General features: G+C 38.4%; 1 protein-coding gene across 4 annotated transcripts in view; it reads left to right on the plus strand.

Annotated features, from left to right (window-relative positions):
- Positions 1-22323, plus strand: part of LOC124794726 (beta-TrCP) — a 115978-nt gene that overhangs the window by 51279 nt on the left and 42376 nt on the right. For all 4 annotated transcript variants that reach the window (XM_047258363.1, XM_047258523.1, XM_047258447.1 and 1 more), the window contains exons 2-6: positions 14580-14802; positions 15017-15203; positions 15297-15390; positions 15482-15652; positions 20495-20686. In XM_047258363.1, the coding sequence (XP_047114319.1) occupies positions 14580-14802; positions 15017-15203; positions 15297-15390; positions 15482-15652; positions 20495-20686 (867 nt within the window). The remainder of the gene's footprint in view (positions 1-14579; positions 14803-15016; positions 15204-15296; positions 15391-15481; positions 15653-20494; positions 20687-22323) is intronic.

Raw genomic sequence — 22323 nt, forward strand, 5'->3', positions numbered from 1 at the left:
TTCCTATGAAAGGGCACGGCCGACTTCCTTCCCCGTCCTTCCCTAACCCGATGAGACCGATGACCCCGCTGTTTGGTCTCTTCCTCCAAAACAACCCAACAACCCACCATTCAACAATAAGATCACTTTTCACATTTTGTTAGAGGTAGCTCCACTGTTCAAAGTAGAACTGCGTATTGCTGAAGAATCCCTGGAACAATGAGGGGCTAGCCTGTATGTTCACAGCTAATGTCATCTTTTCTTTTAGTAAAACCGTCTGAGCTCGTAGCAACGGTGTTGCGCTATGTTCCAAATAATAAACATTTTACACAGTTTCTAAACAAACTTGTTGGCTGTCAGACTCTGTACTAAATACGCTCGTGTGGAAAGACAGAGCTTCAGTCAGTAATGCACGCGTCCACGGTGTTTGATTGCCCGATTCGAATGCTATGATACCAAATGAGACGTACACAACTCGTCTGCCTGTGTCGAGGCCACCTCAGCTAACAAGATTGCGGGCACTTTGGGCTAATATTCCACGTCTCGTCGTAGCTGAGTTGCAATTTGCCGTCTATTTCCATGAGCCGTGAGTCAGAGGTCCCGATCAAGATCGCCTGTTGACTGTATTTACTCGTGGACGACATTGCACTTATCTTCTTTGGAGAGTTGTCTGAATCTGAGTATACGGATGTGGGTTTGCACTGTAGGAAATTTCAGTAATTTCTGCTGTATCACGCTGTCATTGGCCAGCTCTTTTGTCATACCATTGCGTCGCCGTCAACAGGTCATTGCACGATGTTTGTCCTTGTCGATGTGAGCGCTAGAACCAGGCGCAGTTAGTTCGCAAAGCTCCGGTATTGAGCAACGTTCCCCTTCACAACCACCTGCTTTAGTAAACGTGTCCATCCGAGCGCAACGTCGTTTTTCCTCGTACTTAATTTTCCTCTTCTGTAGTAATATTAGGATTTGTTCTTATGCCCTAATTGTTTTTCGAATACTGCGTTTCGCGACAAAATTAAAAAAAAAAAACCGAAGTCTCAAGAGGAATAGTCATTATTCGGGGATGGATATGACAGGAACGATAATTCGAAGCAAAAAGTCTAGCAAACACGGGCTGCAAAAAAGCGTATCTCAAGAGCTATGAGCAGTTGTTCATCTTCGGTACTGTGAAATCTCTCTCTCTACTGAACAAGTGCTCCTAGCTCTTGAGATATGCATTTTTGTAGCCCATGTTTGCTAGACATTTTTGCTTCGAATTATAGTTCCCGTCATATCCCTGAATACTGGCCATTCTTCATGGGACACCTTGTATAATGTAACTCTTCGTAAACGCGACGAGATCCGATAGTATTATTTGAAGGAATGGTTGTGACCAGGAAAGTGATCGTGTCATACACAGTGGATCATGCTGGGCTCGTTGTTAATTTATATTAAAAGCGCTGAACAGAAGCGTCGTCCGCGGTGAATGTGTTCACTAGATGGATTCATACAGTCACGGTGCACAGATCTCAGTTTTTGTCAAAGCCGAGCATTCATGAGCACAGTCTACACATTTCTATCTACAGCACAATGTGCAGTTACTTGCAAGCCGAATTTCTGCTGTGTCCAAAGATAATGTGGATTTCCCCAGATAGTAGTATGCTACTCCGGAGAAAATTCTTGTAATTAAGAATATAAGAAAAATTCAGTACAAATTTTGAGCAATATTGGTGCACCGTAAACTTAAAAACGGATACAGGGTAGCAGGCAGCGTACAGAACTTTGTATATGTACGAGGGGGCTTTCTTACACAGAGGTATTGTAGAACTTCAGTAATTTTCTGGATGCACAGTTGACTCTTTCATATTGGTCACTATAGATTTAGAAAAAAGTCACCACGGATGCAAGAAGAGAGCATGAACCTGTATCTTTAAAAGAAAACATTGTAGGATCTCTGACGTCTCCGCGTTGGCAGAGAAGGAGGTCTTGGTGACAAACGGCTCCACCTGTAGAGATTGCCGTACCCTTTGATACCGTGGTACTGTTGTTTACAGACTCTGATTAACGGAGAACACTAGTAATATTTACGGGATTTAAGATGGGGTGCTATTAGGATGAGTTGCTCGAAAGAATGAAGTCGCAGCAATTGTACACTCTTCACTGTCAGACGTTCTTTGTGTTACTCTTCGTGCGGCAGATCAGTAGTTAAAGTGAAGATCCTGTATTCACTGTTGGATATAAAAAGCGTTACTGCAGATACATTTACACGAACTGAGTTGCTGAGTCAAAATGAATATTCACGTTGCAGGTATTGAACGTGCGGATTTGAGAGGGGTGATGTCTTTTGCTGTGCCTTGTCTGCCGTACTCAACAATATTGTTTGTAATCGATGACGTACATAGACTTTTTACACTGAAACAGCGAAGAAACTGGTATAAGTATATGCATATTCAAATACAGATATATGTAAACAGGCAGAATACAGCACTGCGATCGGCAACGCCTATATAACACAAAAAGTGTCTGGCGCAGTTGTTAGATCGGTTACAACTGGTACAATGGCAGGTTATTAAGAGTTAGGTGAATTTAATGTGGTTTTACAGTTGGCGCACGAGCGATGGGACACACCATCTCAGAGGTAAAGATGAAGTGGGAATTTTCCCGTACGACCATTGCACGAGTGTACCGTGAATATCAGGAATCCGGTAAAACATCAAATCTCCGATATCGCTGCGGCCGGAAAAAGATACTGCAAGAACAGGACTAACGACTGAAGAGAATCGTTAGACGTGACAGAAGAGCAACCCTTGGTGCAGATTTCAATGCTGGGCCATCAGTAAGTCTCAGCGTCCGAACTATTCAACGAAACATCATCGAAATGCGCTTTTGGAGCCGAAGGCCCACTCGTGTACCCTTGATGACGGCCCGACACAAAGCTTTACGCCTCGCATTGGCCCGTCAACGCCGACATTGGACTGTTGGTGAGTGGAAACTTGTTGCCTGGTCGGACGAGTCTCATTTCAGACTGTATCGAGCGGATGGACGTTTAAGGATATGGAGACAGCCTCATGAATGCAAGGACCTTGCATGTCATCAGGTGACTGTTCAAGCTGGTGGAGACTATGTAACGGTGTGGGGTGTATGCAGTTGGAGTGACATGGGACCACTGATAAGTCTAGATACGACTCTGACAGGTGATCACCTGCATCCATTGACTTCCATTGTGCATTCAGACGGATTTGGGCAATTCCAGCAAGACAATGCGACGCCCCAAACGTCCAGAATTGCTACAGAGTGGCCCCAGGAATACTCTTCTGAATTTAAACACTTCCGCTGGCAATCAGACACTCCAGATACGAACATTGAGCATATCTGGGATGTGTTGCAACGTGCTGTTCAGAAGAGATCTCCAGCGCCTCGTACTTTCACGGATTTATGCACAGCCCTGAAGGATTGATGGTGTCAGTTCTCTCCAGCGCTACTTCAGACATTAGTCTAGTCCATGCCTTGTGTTGCGACACTTCTGCGTGCTCGCGGGGCCGTACACGGTATTAGGCTGGTGTACCAGTTTCTTTGGCTCTTCAGTTTATGTACTTTTGGCTTGTTTGATGCACACACAGTGAAAATTGCGTCAGATGTAGTTAGGCGCTCGAAGAAGCAGCACAAATTTTATCCCCCTTTTACTATAACATAAAATTGGCGAGAGGTAGAAATGGACCCTACAGGAATCTCGGGTACTGCGACTATTGAAGATCAGAAATCGTACATCAAGATCGAAACTTCAAGCGACAAAAACTTGACAGAAATCCACAGTGCGTTAAGTGAAATTCGTGGTGAGTTTACAGTGGACAGTTTCACATTGGGATACGAAGTGTGAAATTTGTGGCAGGTGCTCTAAAGGTCGCAGTGCGACTTGTGAGGAACTCTCTGGAGCCACAGGAATTTACCACATCAGTATTCCGTATACTGACAAATGATTTGAAGAATATGAAAATTTCTGCTAGATAAGGCCCAGACTGTTTGACTGCCGAATAAAAGCAGAAACTCGTGGCTTCTGCAGTCTTGCTCAAACGACGATTTTGGTTTGAAATTCAAGGATTCGTGTGTGGAATTGTCGCTATTGGCGAAACGTGGCTTAGAGACTTTGAATCGGAGTCGAAATCACTGTCTAGTAAGTGGAGAGCTTCAGATGCTTCAAAAAAAATTTCGAGGCGCTCAATCAAAGCTCAAGCAAATGACGATTTTGCTTACGATCACCAAGGAATCGTAAACAGTCCCATGTGGAAAAAGTGTAATATCAATGCAGTCGTTGGAGGCTGGGGCGCCCATTCTCCACGAGAATGCTCGCCCGCATATCGGCAATGTTGTAGCCCAAAAACCGCGCAAATGCGGATGGGAAGTTCTGCTGCATCGTCCCTACAGTAGCCCGGATGTGAATCCACCAAACTTCTACTTCCCAAAGTTGAAAAAACCTACGCATTGGTATCATGTGGGAGGGCTTTCTGCCACAGTTACTGGAGCCATTCGACATATGAACAGAAGTTATGTCCTGCATGGAATAATAGATCTTCCGAGACGTTGGGATTCAGCTATAGAGATAAAGGGAGATTATGAAGAATGATACACCAGCAGTGAAGAGAATGAAAGAAATATACTCCGATGAGCCAAAACATTATGATCACTTGTTTACTTATGTGTTGGTACACTTTTCAAACAGCGATTCTGGTTGGATGACTTCTACAAGTCCTTCATAGATTTTCAAAAGTATGTGACGCCAGATGTCTAATCACAGGTCACTGAATTCCCGCAAATTACGGGGCGGTGGTTCGTCGGGACGCAGCTGGCGCCCGATGTGCGTTCCAGTGGGTACAGATCAGGGGCATATGCTGGCTATATCACTTTGTCACGCTCCTCAAACCACTGCAGCACGATTCTGGCCTTATCGCGGAGAATTATCTTGATGGAAGATGTCATCGCAATCAGAGAAGACTTCATACATGAATGGATGCATGTGGTCCGCAATAATTATCACATACTTCATTGCCGTCGTGGTGTTAGAGCACCACAGTAAGTCCCATATAGACCAACTAGATATACCCCATAGCATAATTCTGCTCGCACCGGGTCTCTCTCTGTGGCACTGTGCACGTTTCGAGCAGCCATTCGCTTGGATGACGGCGTGCAAGGACACAACCAACGTCCTGGTGTAACAAAAAAAAAAAATGCGATTGTTCATTGATGTCCCCACTGCAATCTTAATTGAATGTGTCGTCTAGTCAGCCCGGGAACACAAAGGGAACACAAGTTCCATGTTCAACAGTGGTCTTCGAACCCTGCGCTCCGAAACACTTCTGCCTATCCTGAGTTACACAGCCGACGATCTTCCGAGCGCCACTTTCTGTGGTGATGCTGGACGCCCAATAGTTTCACCATTCTTAAACCACTTTCCATAGGTGCTCACGACAATAGCAGGCTTAAATTTATTTATTTACACGTAAAGTTCCGTAGGACCAAATTGAGGAGCAATCTCTGTCATGGAACGTGTCAGTACGTAAAATAACAACTTAAAAGTAATAACAGATAAAAATAAAATGTTTATGTACCCAAAAAAGTCAAGCCATAAGTTTCAGTAAACGCAATCAACAATATAAAATAAGAATCAGCTTAATTTTTCAAGAACCTCCCCAACAGAATAGGATTGACCCATGAGCGATATGCTGCACACCTTTCTGCACAAAAGTTAAGGAAGTCCGATCCAAATGCAGGTCGGATTTCTGCCGAATATTAACTGAGGGAAAGCTGCTCATTTTTCGAAATAAGCTGATTTTGTTGACAAGACAGTAAAGAATATATATATTGGGAGGCCAATGTCAAAATACCCAGGCTAGTGATCAGGGGTCGACAACAGGTTCGCGAACGTACACCACTTATTGCCCAAACCGCTTCTGAGCCAAGAATAGCCTTTTAGAATGGGAAGAGTTACCCCAAAATATAATACCATACGACATAAGCGAATGAAAATGAGCAAAGTATGCTAATTTTCATGTCGAACGATCTCTCACTTCAGATACCGGTCGAATAGTAAAAATTGCAGCATTAAGTCTTTGAATAAGATACTGAACGTGGACTTTCCACGACAGTTTACTATCTGAACACCTAGAAATTTGAACTGTTCAGTTTCACTGATCATATGCCCATTCTGCGAAATTAAAACGTCGGGTTAAATAAAAAAAAGTTAGCGCTTAGTTGTTAAACGACTTCTGAAGCCGAACTGTACATTTGATGGCAAGTTATGTGATATAAAATGATCAATTATCCTTGCTTACACAGCCTTTTAAATAACTTTAGCAAACACTAAATAGGTCTAAAAATGTGTTCGCCGTTCGAGATTCTCGTTTCCAGTCGCAGCGTCACAATAATGTGCCCTTTGTCAAAACCGCTTATATCAGTGGATTTCCGAATTTGAGGTCTGTATATTCGCTATTATGACTACACACTCGCCTCTGTTCCGCTTAATTCTTTCCTTCCTGCATCACGTGCCCGCAGCACCACCAGAAGGCATTCAGCCTCGCGGTGGGCAGTGGTCGTAATGTTTTGACTCGTTAGTGTATGGTGTTTCCGACTGCATGCAACAAACTTACCAGCTGTGAACTCCATTGTTGTGTGTAGGGCCAAGGAAAAAGAGAACCTGATTCGAGAACAAAATCGCGATAGGCAGTCCCAAAAGATGTACTTCGACATTACCCGATCTTCGGTGCGTCGTAGAGTATATGAAGATGTGTAGATGAAGGCAGGAAATTTAATTTCCCACTGTTTCTGCACTTTGTTCCCCGAAGTTACTTTGAACGCAGAGGCAGACAGCGGCCAGGCCTGGGCTGAAGGCCGGGGCCTCGCTGGCTGCAGGGGGCGTGGCCCGCCACTCGCTGCAGCGCTTGCGTTCGACCCTGTACCGGACGGCCGCTTTGAGGGCTGCTACTCGAGTGAAAATGAGCGCGCGGAGGCTGTGCGCTCGGCAATGGCGCGGGGGATCTGAACACCCAGTGGAAGCAACAAAGTGCGAACTTTTCCACGCCTCCTATCCCGTGCTGTGCTCATCCAAGTCAGTTAAAACACATGAACTGGTATTATATTCAATTACAGCAAGATCCCAGTTATCCGGCATTGTTAGGCGATTTTTTTGAAAAAAAAAAAAGGAAAACTGAATTATTGTTATTATTAGAACGAATATTTTCGTTTAGAATTCAAATTTCTGGTCGTGAAGAAGTAGATTTCGGAAAGTCCGTGGGTGGTTAACTAGTGACACCTGCGAAGGGAGATTCGAGCAGCAAAGTGGCGTGGATATACAGGGTGGCGCAGTTAAAAATAGCCCGCCTCCGCTTCGAATACGAATGCAATATTTCGACTTACAAATGAAACAGCTACAACAGTTTTATACAATAACAGATTATTAGCATTCTTCTGTCAGCTTTTCAGTTTATTTCATGTCACATTCGAAATTTCTCATTGCGGTCTGCAAAATGAGTTTTTCGATGGAAGAAAGAATTGAAATTGGGGAAGCATGCGAGAACGGGTTCGATTTAGGAAACTCCCGAAATTTTCCAGGTTAGGTACGTGGATAAAGGACTACCAGCAACGATAGCAATACAGTGTCTGTATAAAAGTTGGAGCTTCTGCAGATCTATGCAAAATATAAAAAGACAAAGAATTACTTCAGTTCCCCCCACTAGAAGCTATTGCAGGTATACGCCGACAAATTATTCAGAATCCAGAAGTCTACACGTAAATTGGCCCAATAGGCGCTTGTAAGTAGGAGTTGCCAGCCGATATTGAACAGTCTTAATATGAAGCCACATTGAGACCCTTTCCTTTATACCATGAGTGATGAAGCATGGTTTTATCTTTTTGGCCACGTAATTTCGCGGAACACGAGGTATTGGGCAACGGAGAACAGTAATATCGTGTGTCAACAACCACTTCATGATGAGAAAATCGACGCTTGGTGCAATGTAACAGGAATGCGCACCATAGGACATATAATTTCCGACACCACTCTCAACACGGTTGCATATATGGACATTTTTGATACATTTTGTGCTCAGCTCACTGAATGTGAAAGTCAATACTGCTTCTTCCAGCAAGAAAGGGCAACATGCCACCCGTCTAAGGTATCCCTGGACCAAGTACATATATCTTCACTGAGGAACGAACTCTCAGGAAATATTTTGGTCACTGCTTTCGCTGGATCTAACATAATGTGATTTTTGCTGTGGGGACACTTGAAGGGCAAGGTCTTATGAAACAAATTGACAGAATACAGAACTTTACGACGGTTGTATCTGAACATACTTAGACGTGCACAGCTGTGTATTGATGTCGCAGGGGATCACTTTCAACGTCATCTATAAATGTAATTTCACTGTAAACAAATGGTAAGTCAATTTCGGTTCCTCGTTTCTGTAATGTCACTGCATTTCCTTTATGCTTAACACGGGCTAAATTCCAGCTGAGGATCTATTACCGCTTTATAAGAGGGTTCTGAATGAATGGGACAAAGAATGGCAAGATTCTCGGGTAACGAAAGGAAAATACGTCCAAGTAACACCAGTACTATCAACCGTACCGTGGTACCATGGACTGACGTGTACACTGAAATTTGCAGTTGCAGCAGCGTGGTTGAAATTCAACCACTGCTGCTGTGCTCAGCACATACACTGCGCAAGCATAGCGCTATCTCCACGTTGTGACTGCGACGAAGTGGAAGACATAAACTTCACATATTTTTGGATACATCAACCGGTGGGGCCTCAAATTAAAATTTATATGGGATGTTGAATATTATTACCAACCACCGACTTTGCGGTTTATGAAGAACTTGACTCCTTTCTAACAGAAGCGAAACGAGAAATACGAAAAGAAATAACTCTCTGTAATCTCAGTACGTTATTTCATGCGGTTTTTGCTGTTTTATTTCGTCATTAGCGATTGCTTACCCGTTCGGTTTTGTTGTAGTATTTGTGTTATTTTCGTTTAACTATACCGATGTCTTGACGCTTTGGAAAATGAGAACAGTCATTAGGAAAAGTAGGGAATGATGAACACAAGGAAAAAAACTCGGACAATTGTTTCGCTAAACAAAGTGCTGCGAAATAGCGTATTTTAAGTGTAATTGCCGGGCTCAGTGGAGAGCGGTTTGAGGCGCCATGTCACGGACTGCACGGCCCCTCCCGCCGGAGGTTCGAGTCCCCCCTCAGGCATGGGTGTATGTATTGTTCTTAGCATAAGTTAAAGTAGTTTTTAAGACGAGGGACCGATGACCTCAGTTTGGTCCCTTAGAAATTCACACACATTTGAACACACAAGTGTAATTTTGTAAATAAGTTGCCAGTTTCCGGCGAGTAACTAGTAATACAGTGAACTTTCAAACGTCGCATATAGCATGTTTTGCAAGTGGCATAAATAAGTTTTTCGGTGCATTTGTGGTTTGGATCCATATCGTCTCGGGTCCGCATTAAACTGGGTAATAGTGAGCGTGCTGTAGCCGTTTCTGAAATTCCGCAGTCTTTCATATTGCACACAAGTACTTAATCCTTGTACCATAATTATATCCACTAAAATGTCAGACAGCAATGAATATGGGGTGGGAAAAGTGCAATTCTTCTTTCCCGTGGTGTGACAGATTTTACAGAAAAAATTGTGCCTTCGTTACTTACCTGAGAAACGATATATAGAGGTAATCGTAAGCATGAAAGCATTACGAACCCTCCACGTACCTTTTTCCTAGGAGCTAACACGCTCCTTAAACCAGAATGGAATGTAGGTTTGTAATAAACTGCTGTAATCATTTAAGCACTGTGAACTAAACTTTATTTACGCAGGAGTGTAGCTGCCGTTTAAGTTAATATGCGAATAGGTTGAGGCAAATTTAAACCACTATTACTGCTTTCGCTCGTCATATGCGAGTATTTAACGACGAAATCAGATAAAGGACTCACGAGAAGTGTACTTAACAACACGTGAGGGATTGGAAACATCGCTCTGTAGCACAGATCTGGTGACGAGCGAAGTAAGTAATAATCAATTACATTGTGCACTAACTGTTTTATTTGAATATTAACCAGAATGTATTGATGAAGCATTTTTCTCTAGCAAAAGACTAGTCGCTTTTAGGAACCGACGGGATACAGACGAAACGCGACATCGTACTGGGTGGTTGTAATTAAAGTGCAGCTATTCACGGAGGTCCTGTGTGGTCTGTAATTACCGTATGGCAGCGAATCGTGTCAAATACGCAAATGCTTTAATGCAGAACAGATTTACGCTGGAAAAAATTAGTTCCAATTTTTGCCATCAGGTGGAAATCTGGCGCTGTACAGCATGTTGTCTCCACTGCTCACACTGAACAAACTGTCAGCTGCAGTTAATAATAAAATCAACATTATACCTTTCTAATTTGTTTGACCTCTTCCGTCGACATCCTGTTCCTAGTCCATTACGTACGGAAAGATTTCTATACGTGGTTTTTTTTTTTTTTTTTGCGTTCACAGCGCCAGGTTTCCACTTGGTGGCCAAAAGCGAACAAATTTTTCCCAGCTTAAATCTGTTCTGCAGTAACACATTACAATATCTACAAATTTTCGCTGCCATACGATAATTACAGCCACATTGGACTTCGGTGAGCAGCTGCATTTTTTATTATAACCATCCGGTAGATACTGTTCTTAGTTTTTCCGAGACCTCACTGTCAAAGGTTTACCAGGGTACACGGAAAAGCTGTTACGTTGTCGAAATCCGTTGTTGGAACTTCCAGCCAGCTGCACTTCGACAGCGGAAACTAGCCAGAGAGAATGGCCGACGTGGAACAGCGACGCCGAAAAGTGAAAGCGGAGCTTCCCTCGGCGTTTAATCGCGTGACTCTTAAAGAGGAAAGGAGACTGGACTTTCTCAAGCAGCGAAGACTCTCACAACGCTGTGAGAACGCATTATATAGGACTACTGCAGAAATGTTCCCTTTGGCTCCGTGTCATGTAACAATCTCGAGTTGGAACTGGGCAGACATCATTATGCAATACATACACATTGCGATAATGGAACGCTGTTGCGAAAAACGCCTTCTTTACATATATCTGATTTTGGTGTGGTTTTAAAATTGCTTCACCACGCAATAGTGTAATGACAATGTTTTTACTCAAGATTAACATCTAGAAAAGTTAGGATATCAATGTCTTTCATGGAAGGCATAGATTGAAGGAAAAAGAAAAAACACTTGAAGTAGTTTGAAATTATTTCAGTGCTATGCATGCGGCACATACTTCAGATACAACATTCTAGAACTCCTTAATTTATGCTGTTGAATTCTTCAACTTGCTATGCTATTTTAAATGTGCAAGATTTTAGCTCAAAACTTAAGAACAATAATTCACACCTGAAAAGAATAGGGAAGTAGCCAGTATGTTCTTTAATCATCAACATAAAAAAATGAACGGATGCCACCAGTTGACATAATTGGCAGGAACTGCACTATACATGACACATTTTTAACTTTATCGTTTTTAGTAAAAAATTCGCAACATTTTACTAACCCATTCTCTATCCGTAACAGTGAAGTTATTGTTGGAAGGTACTACAGACAAGATCATGATATAAATTCTAGTTATATAATAGTCCATATTTATTAGTGGTAACACAAGCCATGCTGCAATTATAATGTTAACCTTTACAAGCATCTGACTTACAGCTGAACACAAATTTAATGTGTTTTTGCTTATTTTTGGCCAGTCATGCTGTAGCACTTCAATGCAATAATTAAAGCATTGCAGTTTTCCGATGCTTTATCAAAGGGATTTTTTAAAAGTGAGCAAATATATCTTGCATAGGAATGCAGTGACAATCTCTTTTTTACCAAAAATGGAGGAATAGAAAAGTGTTAATGTTCCGCTCATATTGTGTGGAACGGTGTACAGGATTATAGTTTTTCTTCAGCTTGAAATCTGCGAATTTACTCTTGCTATGTTGTTTTAGAATAAAAATCAATATACTACAGGAGACTGCTACGTAAATCATTTTCTTACACCACTGTTGCATCAGTGGTACATTATAAATATATCTGACAGTGACCTTCTTTATGTAAAAAAAGTTAAAATTTATGCTGCTGCTTCGTCTTTCAGGTCAATGCATTTCGTCCAACATTTTTTTATCTTGTAGATTTCATTTGTACTGCACTTCTGAAAGATGTGCAGCATACCTGTCTAGGGCTTCCATAACACAGTACTCAGCAAAAGGGTGCATACAGAATTTAGGTAAAAGTATAACTGGGGAGACCAGAAGAGGCATTCACACTATAAACAAATCTTTGTATGGTTGGTAGAACTGAAGACTGTACTTAACTACACAGTAGTACAAAGAATGCATCTCTTAACTTGCAAAAACAATTTTTTTATATCCAAAATTTTTACTTGTTTTTGCTGTATGACTACATCTTACAAAAAAATTCATGTTGTGAATACTTTTAATCTTGTATTTGCAATTTAATCATTGCAGTCTTTTCACTATTCCACAATTTACTGTGGCCATTAATTCTGCCAATCAGAGTGCACAAATGTTCACATTGTTTATGCTGAGTGCAGAGAAGTTGTTCTGAGTTGTTATTTAGTTTCTTCATACTTCACTTCCCCCACCCATCTTTTTTTACACACATTTGATTGCAACTTTCTGAGAAATTGAAACTGGAAGTCTGGAAATCATACAATTTGTGTGATTAGAGGCTGGAATGATCCAGTTAGGATTTAAACTTTTTAATTTACTACAGCATCATTTGAGAAACACTGCACCTATGTAAAAAGGAATGAATGAATGAACATGGGAGAACAATAACTCTGGATAAGAAACTATATTATTATTATCATCACATCCAGGACAGTAAAATAAAATTATTTACAAAATCAAACATACCTACTATGTATACATGGGATACTTAAGTCATAACATGTATTGTACTTTGGAAGATGTAGTGGGTTTGTGCAATGTTAAATTTACAAGAAGTAGTAAAACATCATACAGCTTCATACATATTATAACATAAACAGGAGAAAACATGTCTACAATCGAGTCAATTTACGAGCTGTGTGTATTGATGCTTGTGTGATATGCCACCAAGCAGCTATGTGGATTACAACCTCTGATTTTATTTAAATAGTTGGGCATGTAATGTCTGTGAAATATGGCCTCCTTTCAAACATTTCATTATTGGCAGCTCAGTTTACTGATATCCAACAATGGATATCAGGTGTTCTCAGTCTAAAATGTGAAGGAAGTCTTGTGTAAACTTAATCCTACATATTGATGAATTGTGTGAATTTCAAATGAACAGGAACAAAGAAACAATAATGGTCACATCTATTATTGATATATTGTTAGGTTCACAACCGGTACCTTCATATTTGTACTGTCATTTATATTTGTCTTGTACCATTTTGTTCAGTTTAGCGGTATTTTCATTACCAACTTCAAGAAATAAGAGTATTTCTATAAAATAAGAGTATTTCTATAAAATAAGAGTATTTCTATAAAATAAGAGTATTTCTATAAAATAAGAGTATTTCTATAAAATAAGAGTATTTCTATAAAATAAGAGTATTTCTATAAAATAAGAGTATTTCTATAAAATAAGAGTATTTCTATAAAATAAGAGTATTTCTATAAAATAAGAGTATTTCTATAAAATAAGAGTATTTCTATAAAATAAGAGTATTTCTATAAAATAAGAGTATTTCTATAAAATAAGAGTATTTCTATAAAATAAGAGTATTTCTATAAAATAAGAGTATTTCTATAAAATAAGAGTATTTCTATAAAATAAGAGTATTTCTATAAAATAAGAGTATTTCTATAAAATAAGAGTATTTCTATAAAATAAGAGTATTTCTATAAAATAAGAGTATTTCTATAAAATAAGAGTATTTCTATAAAATAAGAGTATTTCTATAAAATAAGAGTATTTCTATAAAATAAGAGTATTTCTATAAAATAAGAGTATTTCTATAAAATAAGAGTATTTCTATAAAATAAGAGTATTTCTATAAAATAAGAGTATTTCTATAAAATAAGAGTATTTCTATAAAATAAGAGTATTTCTATAAAATAAGAGTATTTCTATAAAATAAGAGTATTTCTATAAAATAAGAGTATTTCTATAAAATAAGAGTATTTCTATAAAATAAGAGTATTTCTATAAAATAAGAGTATTTCTATAAAATAAGAGTATTTCTATAAAATAAGAGTATTTCTATAAAATAAGAGTATTTCTATAAAATAAGAGTATTTCTATAAAATAAGAGTATTTCTATAAAATAAGAGTATTTCTATAAAATAAGAGTATTTCTATAAAATAAGAGTATTTCTATAAAATAAGAGTATTTCTATAAAATAAGAGTATTTCTATAAAATAAGAGTATTTCTATAAAATAAGAGTATTTCTACAAATGCCAAATAAAAGTAGCAGATATCATTCATGCTTTTGAAATAATAAATTACTAGATTGTTGCTGTTATTGTATTGTATGATGTTTGCAACAACTGCTTTGCTTATTGTGGAAAAAAGTAATTATTTCTTGCACTTTTTTTCAGTACCCAATGACGATACTCTATGATCCTGCACGGAAGAAAGAACCATCACCACAGTATGTGACTGAAAGAGAAGTGTGCTTAAAGATGTTTGAAAAATGGAGCGAACAAGATCAAGTAGAATTTGTGGAGCACTTGCTCTCACGCATGTGCCACTATCAGCATGGCCATATAAATACATATTTGAAACCCATGTTGCAGAGGGACTTCATTTCACTTTTACCAAGTATGTTACTGTTTTATTTGCTGCACATATTTGTTATAATTTCTGAAGTTTGGGTTCCTGTTTTCTGAGTCTGTGTGTTGTAGCATAAAATATCACTGTTGTTATTGTAAGTATTGATCCTAATATGGTATGAAGTCATTTTTGTAATTCTGATTTCAAACTGGTTCTGTTGTAATTTACACTGGGCTTATTGCTTTTCCTTTTTCTGTGGTAGAAAAAGGTCTGGACCATGTTGCAGAAAATATACTGTCTTACCTGGATGCAGAGTCACTGAGCTCTGCTGAATTAGTTTGTAGAGAATGGTACAGAGTTATTTCAGAAGGGATGTTGTGGAAAAAATTAATTGAAAGGAAGGCAAGAACAGATTCCCTGTGGAGGGGGTTGGCTGAAAGGAGAGGCTGGTAGGTTTGAGAGGACATTTTTTCCTCTCTTCAGCATATTGAATAAGAGTTCAGTTTGATATAATTCATTTATTTCTGATTTTGTATTTACAGGATACAAGACTTGTTCAAGCCCAAGCCTGGTGAAAGCCATCCTAATCACTCATTTTACCGATCACTGTATCCCAAAATTATTCAGGATATTGAGGTGAGTAGATGTACGATCTTGTCATTGCCCATGAGATTGTTATGTGCTGTAATTACCCAGTGACACTTACCTGTGGCTTTGTTTTGTGCAGAGTATAGAAAACAATTGGAGAATGGGAAGACATAACCTGCAGAGAATTAACTGCAGGTCGGAGAACTCTAAAGGTGTATACTGTTTGCAGTATGATGACCACAAGATAGTATCTGGTCTAAGAGACAACACAATTAAAATATGGGACAGAAGTACACTGCAGTGCACATCGGTATAACGCATTTTTATTTGATTTCCTTTATCTGATATCAATATCTCTCGTAATTGATGAAATTCTCAAGTTTAAAATTCAACAAGCAATTTTTTTTACCTCTGCTGCTTGCCTAATGCATTTATATTTAAGTTTACTAATAGTCAATATGATGGGTTCAGTTGTCTTCCTCTTAAGGCTGCAGTCAGTCAGATGGCCTCATGTAATCAACAAATACGTTAAGGAGCACACTGCATTGAGCCTGTGGCATGATAGTCATAAAGATTAAACATTATCACTGTTGTGAAAAGAGACTAGTGCCATATTCAAAATTAAAAAGGAAACCTGAAATAAATAAAACCTATTGGCAATAAGAGGACTAGTTTCCAAAACAGAGAAAATTGGTTGGAGTTAATGTAGAAAATTTGAACTATAAGTAACTTTCTAGTGAAAAGAAGTCCCAGTAATTGTAGTTACCATATTTGTTGACTAATAAGACATACTTTTTTCTTTTTGAAAATAGAACAAAAACTGTGCGCGTCTTATTTACTAGTGGCAAGTTAAGGTAGATGTTGATATGCTACATTTATTCAAAATGGGCTTGAAGCTATTCATTGTCAGTTTCCTTGTGAATTTTGGGCATTTTGGTTGTAGTGTGTTCACTGGATGTTCAGGCATCAAATATTGTTGTTCTTAGTCTGGAGCTCTACTGGTCATAACTGTATTGTGGTTTTATTTACAAACTGTGGCTGAAAAATGCCATTGCTGTACAATAGCATTTAAGCTGCAAGTGATTGCATTTGCTGGAGAGTGTGGGAACAGGACTACAGAGAGGTGTTTCAGACCAACTCCAGCTGAAGAAAATAAGGTCTTTGCAGAATCGGGAAAATCTTTTGAAGAAAGAACCTAGCAATAAACATAATCCGAGAAGTGGCACTGCTAAATGGCCAAAACTTGAAGCAGAACCCAATACTTGGATTTTAGAGAACAGGTGAATGAGAATTTAAATTTCTGCAAAAATGATCATTCAAAAAGTGAAAGCAATATCCACTAACAAGGCATCACCAATTTTCCTGGATAAACATTGTGTGTTAAAGCTGTATGAAGATTCATCAGCTTTGTATGTGGGCAGAGACACAAATATCACAGAAGATGCCAACCAAGTGTGAAGAAGAAATTTTTGAATTTCATAGATTTGTCATTAACGTGAGAGAAACAGAAAAGTTTGAACTTTCACTGAGAGGAAACAGTGACAAGGCTCCACTAATGTTTGATGTGCCTTCTAACAGAACTGTGTATTCCAATAGCACAAAAAGAATTATTGTTAAAACTTCAGCTCATGAAAAGACTACAGTCATTTTATCCTGCTATGCTGATGGGACAAAATTGCCACCACCTTTCTTTCTTCGAAAGAAAGCCACTTTTTATAGAGCGGTTGACAAAAGGGTATTAGCCCATGTACACAATAATGGCTGGATGGATAGATGGAGTAGGAAGGAGCTTGTGGATGGATAAAATTTGGTCTATGTGACCTGGAGCCTCATTGAAGAAGTCTACAGTGTTAGCATTTGATCAGTTTCATTCTCACAGAACAGAGGAAGTTAAAAATAAGACTGAATGAATTGAAAACTAGGTTACCTGAAGTTCCAGAAGGGCTAACTAGTCCACTTCAAGCAATAGATGTAAGCTTGAACAGACCATTTAGGGAAGTTACAAAGGAGGAGTGGATCAGATGGATGCAATCTACAAATATTGAAAGTACACTGTCAGGAAGGAGGAAGAGACCTTGCATTTTTCAAGTTTGTGAGTGGACCAAAGGTTCATGGGACTCGTCAAAAACTGAAACGGTGATTAAATCATTTAAGAAGTGTGGAATCAGTAATGCACTGGATGGTACAGAGGATAATTTATTGTATGAGGATTCAGATTCTGACATGGTGGCTTCAAGTATATCTTCCTTCAGGTCTGAGGATGAATTTTTGGGGCATTGAGGATGCAAATTAAAAGGTAAGCACTTTTTCCTACTTACATGCGTATATATTTGATATACATGCATGTATGTTATAATTGTTTTGCAGTAGATGTATTAAATGAGAGTTTTTTTCCCTAAAAATCTTTTAAGTGATGTGCGCCTTACATGTTGGAATCTTAAAGGCTCTTAAATTATTGCAAAGAGAGCTGAGATGACTTGGTGTGAAAACAGAGTAATAATTACATGGGTTTATGTGTTTAATGGGGAAAATGACACATATGCTTACAGAGAAATGGGCTTATTGGCAGAAAACTTGCATTATTAATACATTATTGAAAAAGAAGAAAAATATCTTAAATACTTCTAAAAATGGGTTAAGATATATTCACATAATGCTGTCTTCGGGAAGTGTTTTTCCTTTCTCAGACCAAGTGTGACAATATGACACACAGAAATAAAACATTTCTTGATGTATGTAGGTTAACAGTTCGCAGATTATAGAACCCACATCCATAACAGTGTGCTAATTTACTTGTTACTTTGAAGTCCTGGATGGAACACACAAAAATTAATCATCAAAGTGTGGGCATTGAAGCACTGACAGACATAAACAAAATGGAAATTGTTGTTGCTAAGCTATTGGATATTGTGCTTCTTCAGCTCAGAGCTAAAACGTCCTTCCCTCTCTGCCCTTGCAAGCATGCATATTACATTACCAAGACTATGACAACTACTATATAGTTGTTACCTTTACTCTCTCTCTCTCTCTCTCTCTCTCTCTCTCTCTCTCTCTCTGTGTGAGGTACCTGACCATGCGTGCCACTGTGAATTATGTATGGCAAGAGAGACTAAATAAATCTCCATATAAGCTATAATTTTTATGATTTTCTGATCAAGGTCATTTTGAGAGACAGAAGTTGGGAATGGATGTTCGTAGAATTTCAATATTGCACCTCTAAACTTCTCCATGATGATTCACAACGCGTCCCTTGTAGCAACTGCCACTGGAGTTCTACCACCAGTCCCTGCACCAATTGTCAATTATGTACAGGTCTTTCAGCATTTCACTTAAGTCTTCCTGCAGGTAACAGCATAATCTGTGAATTGCCTAATGTAGCTTCCAGGTAGATTGTTTACAGTAATGGCCCTATATTGCTTCAGAAATTATCTCTACATCTGTTCGTTTTGTCCCAATAATTATTTTGTTCAGTTATATCTGCCAGAAAGTCTTACATCAATTCATAAATGTGGCCCAGTAATTGATAAGCTCTTATTTTGTTCATTGAACATCTCTGTGGAACTGTATCAAATGGCTTCTGGAAGTCAAGGAACACGACACCAATCTGGATGCTCTTGTGTAGAGTGCACTACATTTTAGGAAGAAACAGAGCAAGCTGAGTTTTGTGAAATTTGTTTTGTTTGTGAAATTTGTTTTGTTTGTGAAATTTGTTTTGTTTGTGAAATTTGTTTTGTTTGTGAAATTTGTTTTGTTTGTGAAATTTGTTTTGTTTGTGAAATTTGTTTTGTTTGTGAAATTTGTTTTGTTTGTGAAATTTGTTTTGTTTGTGAAATTTGTTTTGTTTGTGAAATTTGTTTTGTTTGTGAAATTTGTTTTGTTTGTGAAATTTGTTTTGTTTGTGAAATTTGTTTTGTTTGCGAAATTTGTTTTGTTTGCGAAATTTGTTTTGCGAAACCCAGGTTGATTTTTATAATAGAGATTGCGTGAGCACATCATATTTTCCATAACTCAAAAGGCAGACATCAGCAATAGTAAAGCCTCAGTTAAGTGTGCCACTACAGTGACCCTTGTTTGTCGGCTACACTTAAATCTAAGTAATATTTCATTATAGTGTGTCATTTCGAGAATACTTTCTGATCCAGTTGTGAGCTTGAAGTGTCTAGAGAAGCAGAAGGAATACTCAGTTTGCTCAGCAGACTAAATGTAACACCTGCAGACACTAGCGGCTGCCTTTCTGCTGCAGCCAGGAATAGACATGTTTTGGACCTAGAAGCTCCCTGTAGGGGGGGGGGGGGGGGGGGGTGAGGTTTAAGCCAGTGTAGGTCTGACCTGCAGTGAGTTAACTTGCACCCTTCGAAAATAAAATTGCTACAACTACACTTCACACGCCTGATCTCGTCCCTCTTTGAAGTGTGAAGTGTGCGTGAGGAAGTGTTAAGCAGCATCACCAGTCCTGGGAATGAAAGGTTGAAAAAGAAATTTCTTTCTTAATATGTAGAAGGTACAGAAAGGTAAGAGTCCTCAATCCTCTGACATGGTCATTTCTCATGTCTGGAAAATTTCATTGCAATATGAATAGCATTTAATTTTCTGAAATGTATTTCTGTTCTATACCAAAACTAGAGCTGCTATGTTGCTGCTATGTTGTGTGACATAATTTTAAATAGGTGAGCTTTATTTGTGACTTCACGGAATATTGTCATATATAAATTCATTTTGCTTTATGCAGTAAAGTCACTGACTTTCTTTTGTTGTACTCTATACTTTCACAATTTTCCTCCAGTGACCATACTTCCCTTAGTTGGTGTCTTATTAAATTGTCACGTGATAAAAAAAATTCCTGGTTGAGGAGACTCAGCTTAGAATAGAAATTTTTGTATGATTTGTAACAAATTCTTTTGTCGGTGGCTATAATTGCCTGGAAGCAGTCTGAAATCTCTGCAACATTTAAATTAAGTCTACCTTCGAGTACTGTTCGTTATGCAAGTTTTTGGAAGAATATAAGATAAAGTAATAGTAGCAGCTATTTTTCACCCAATAACAACTGTTGTATTGTGTGTAAGCTGATCATGATAATCGTATAAGTAAAAATTTTGTGAGAGTTTCCTGTTTTGTGATTTGTTAATGTTAGATATGTTTTGTTTTTTTTCAGGTCCTGACAGGTCACACAGGTTCTGTATTGTGCTTGCAGTATGATGATAAAGTCATCATCAGCGGCTCAAGTGATTCAACAGTTAGAGTATGGGAAGTAGAAACAGGTGAAATGGTGAACACATTAATACATCATTGTGAAGCTGTGCTTCACTTAAGGTTCAACAATGGAATGATGGTTACTTGCTCCAAGGTAAAGCTGTTAATTTATAGAAGCTTTACTTTAGTATTTGAAAACCAAAGAGAGATTCGTAGAATAAAGATAGGCTCACATTTTTTGTAATAAATAGAGCTTTGATCTGAAATCTGATGAAACCATTGTTTGGAATATTACTTCATTTTTTTATCTATAAGGTGCTGGTACTACATGTAACAAGGCTTGAAAAAGACACATTGAATTGCTGCTGAGGAACTGAGTTTTATTTTATGTAAAAGGCTTAATTATTGTGGGTATTAAAGGGGCATCTAGCTTCTTGAAAGGAAATGTAGTTAAAAAAATTAATTCATTAATGTACAGCAAAATCAGTGTGCCTGACAGGCACGATAATTACCATTATAAGGTGCACAGATGAAGTGGTCCTGGATGTGACAAACTAATTATCTTCCTAACTGTCATTCATTATTTGCATTGTAAATAGCCAGGATGCCTGTCTGGTGCTGTACATGTTTCTCCATAAGCTGTTGAATCTATTTGATTGACTGAAAGTATTAAGTTTCATTTACTAGCAAAAGCCACTGAGAACTTTGGTTGGTGTTCGAGGTAAATATATTTTGGTGCCATATGAACCTTGACAGATGGGTCCAGTGTTAACAGTTCTCATGCATTAGAAGGGGAAAGAGTGACAAAATTATGATGAACAGTGAAAATTTTTTAACAGTTTAAAAAGAGCAATGTAGTGACTCCCCAAATGAGGGACGAAAGTTCAAACATATATTCAGCAACAAAAGGCTTATGCTAACAATCTTCATAGACTAAAATGAAATTTTGTTTGTCACTACATGCTGACCGAGATGACAATTGGTGAAGTTGCATATTACATAATTCTCCTAACACTGATCCATTAAAAATAGTGTGTTGTCATTGTGGTGTTTGATGCTGCATAACAATGTTCATTGAAATCCTGGTGTATCAATTTGACAACTTTGATTGAAAGGGGGGGGGGGGGGATCACAGTCTTGATTTGGCTCAAATTGACTTAAGACTATTTCTGGAGGCTGTGAAATGGTTGGGAGGTGTTTCATCTCGGATAAGGAATTGGCTGGGATGATATGATCTTGCAGGAGGAATAGAAAATACAAATGTCTCAACTGCTATTACAGTTATGTCAAAACATTACCTGTAATTGTATTTCATCATACTTTGACATGAATCATGCTTATATTCACACTTTTTATAATCTCAGGTTGTGTTGAAGGTTTCAAGAAAGCCCTCTTATTACTTGGAACTGAATTTGCTTTTTTAGTTTAATATGCAGTTAGTTTCACTCAAAGTTGTGATTACTATCCCTTCAAGCAGATACAGTCTCACAGTGAAAGGCATACAAGGCACACCAGTGTTTGATGTTAATCTTTCATAAACAGTTTGCCTGAAGTGTAATGACTTGCAAAATCAGTTCTGCTAACTGGTAATGAAATAATCCTTATCAACTTTAGGGCATTGTATATCATTTTTGGTGATACAATTATAAGGTGCAGCTATATGCTGAAGTAAAACTTCGTTTGTCAATAATTTTAAATAGTTTTCATTTAAGAAAAAAGTATTGTGAAGGCACTGGCATTGAAAGATCGTTTGCAGGTAAGTTCTATCACAAGAAAATTCTTACAAAATAT

The sequence above is a fragment of the Schistocerca piceifrons genome, chromosome 1, assembly GCF_021461385.2.
Source record: "Schistocerca piceifrons isolate TAMUIC-IGC-003096 chromosome 1, iqSchPice1.1, whole genome shotgun sequence".
Lineage (NCBI taxonomy): Eukaryota > Metazoa > Arthropoda > Insecta > Orthoptera > Acrididae > Schistocerca > Schistocerca piceifrons.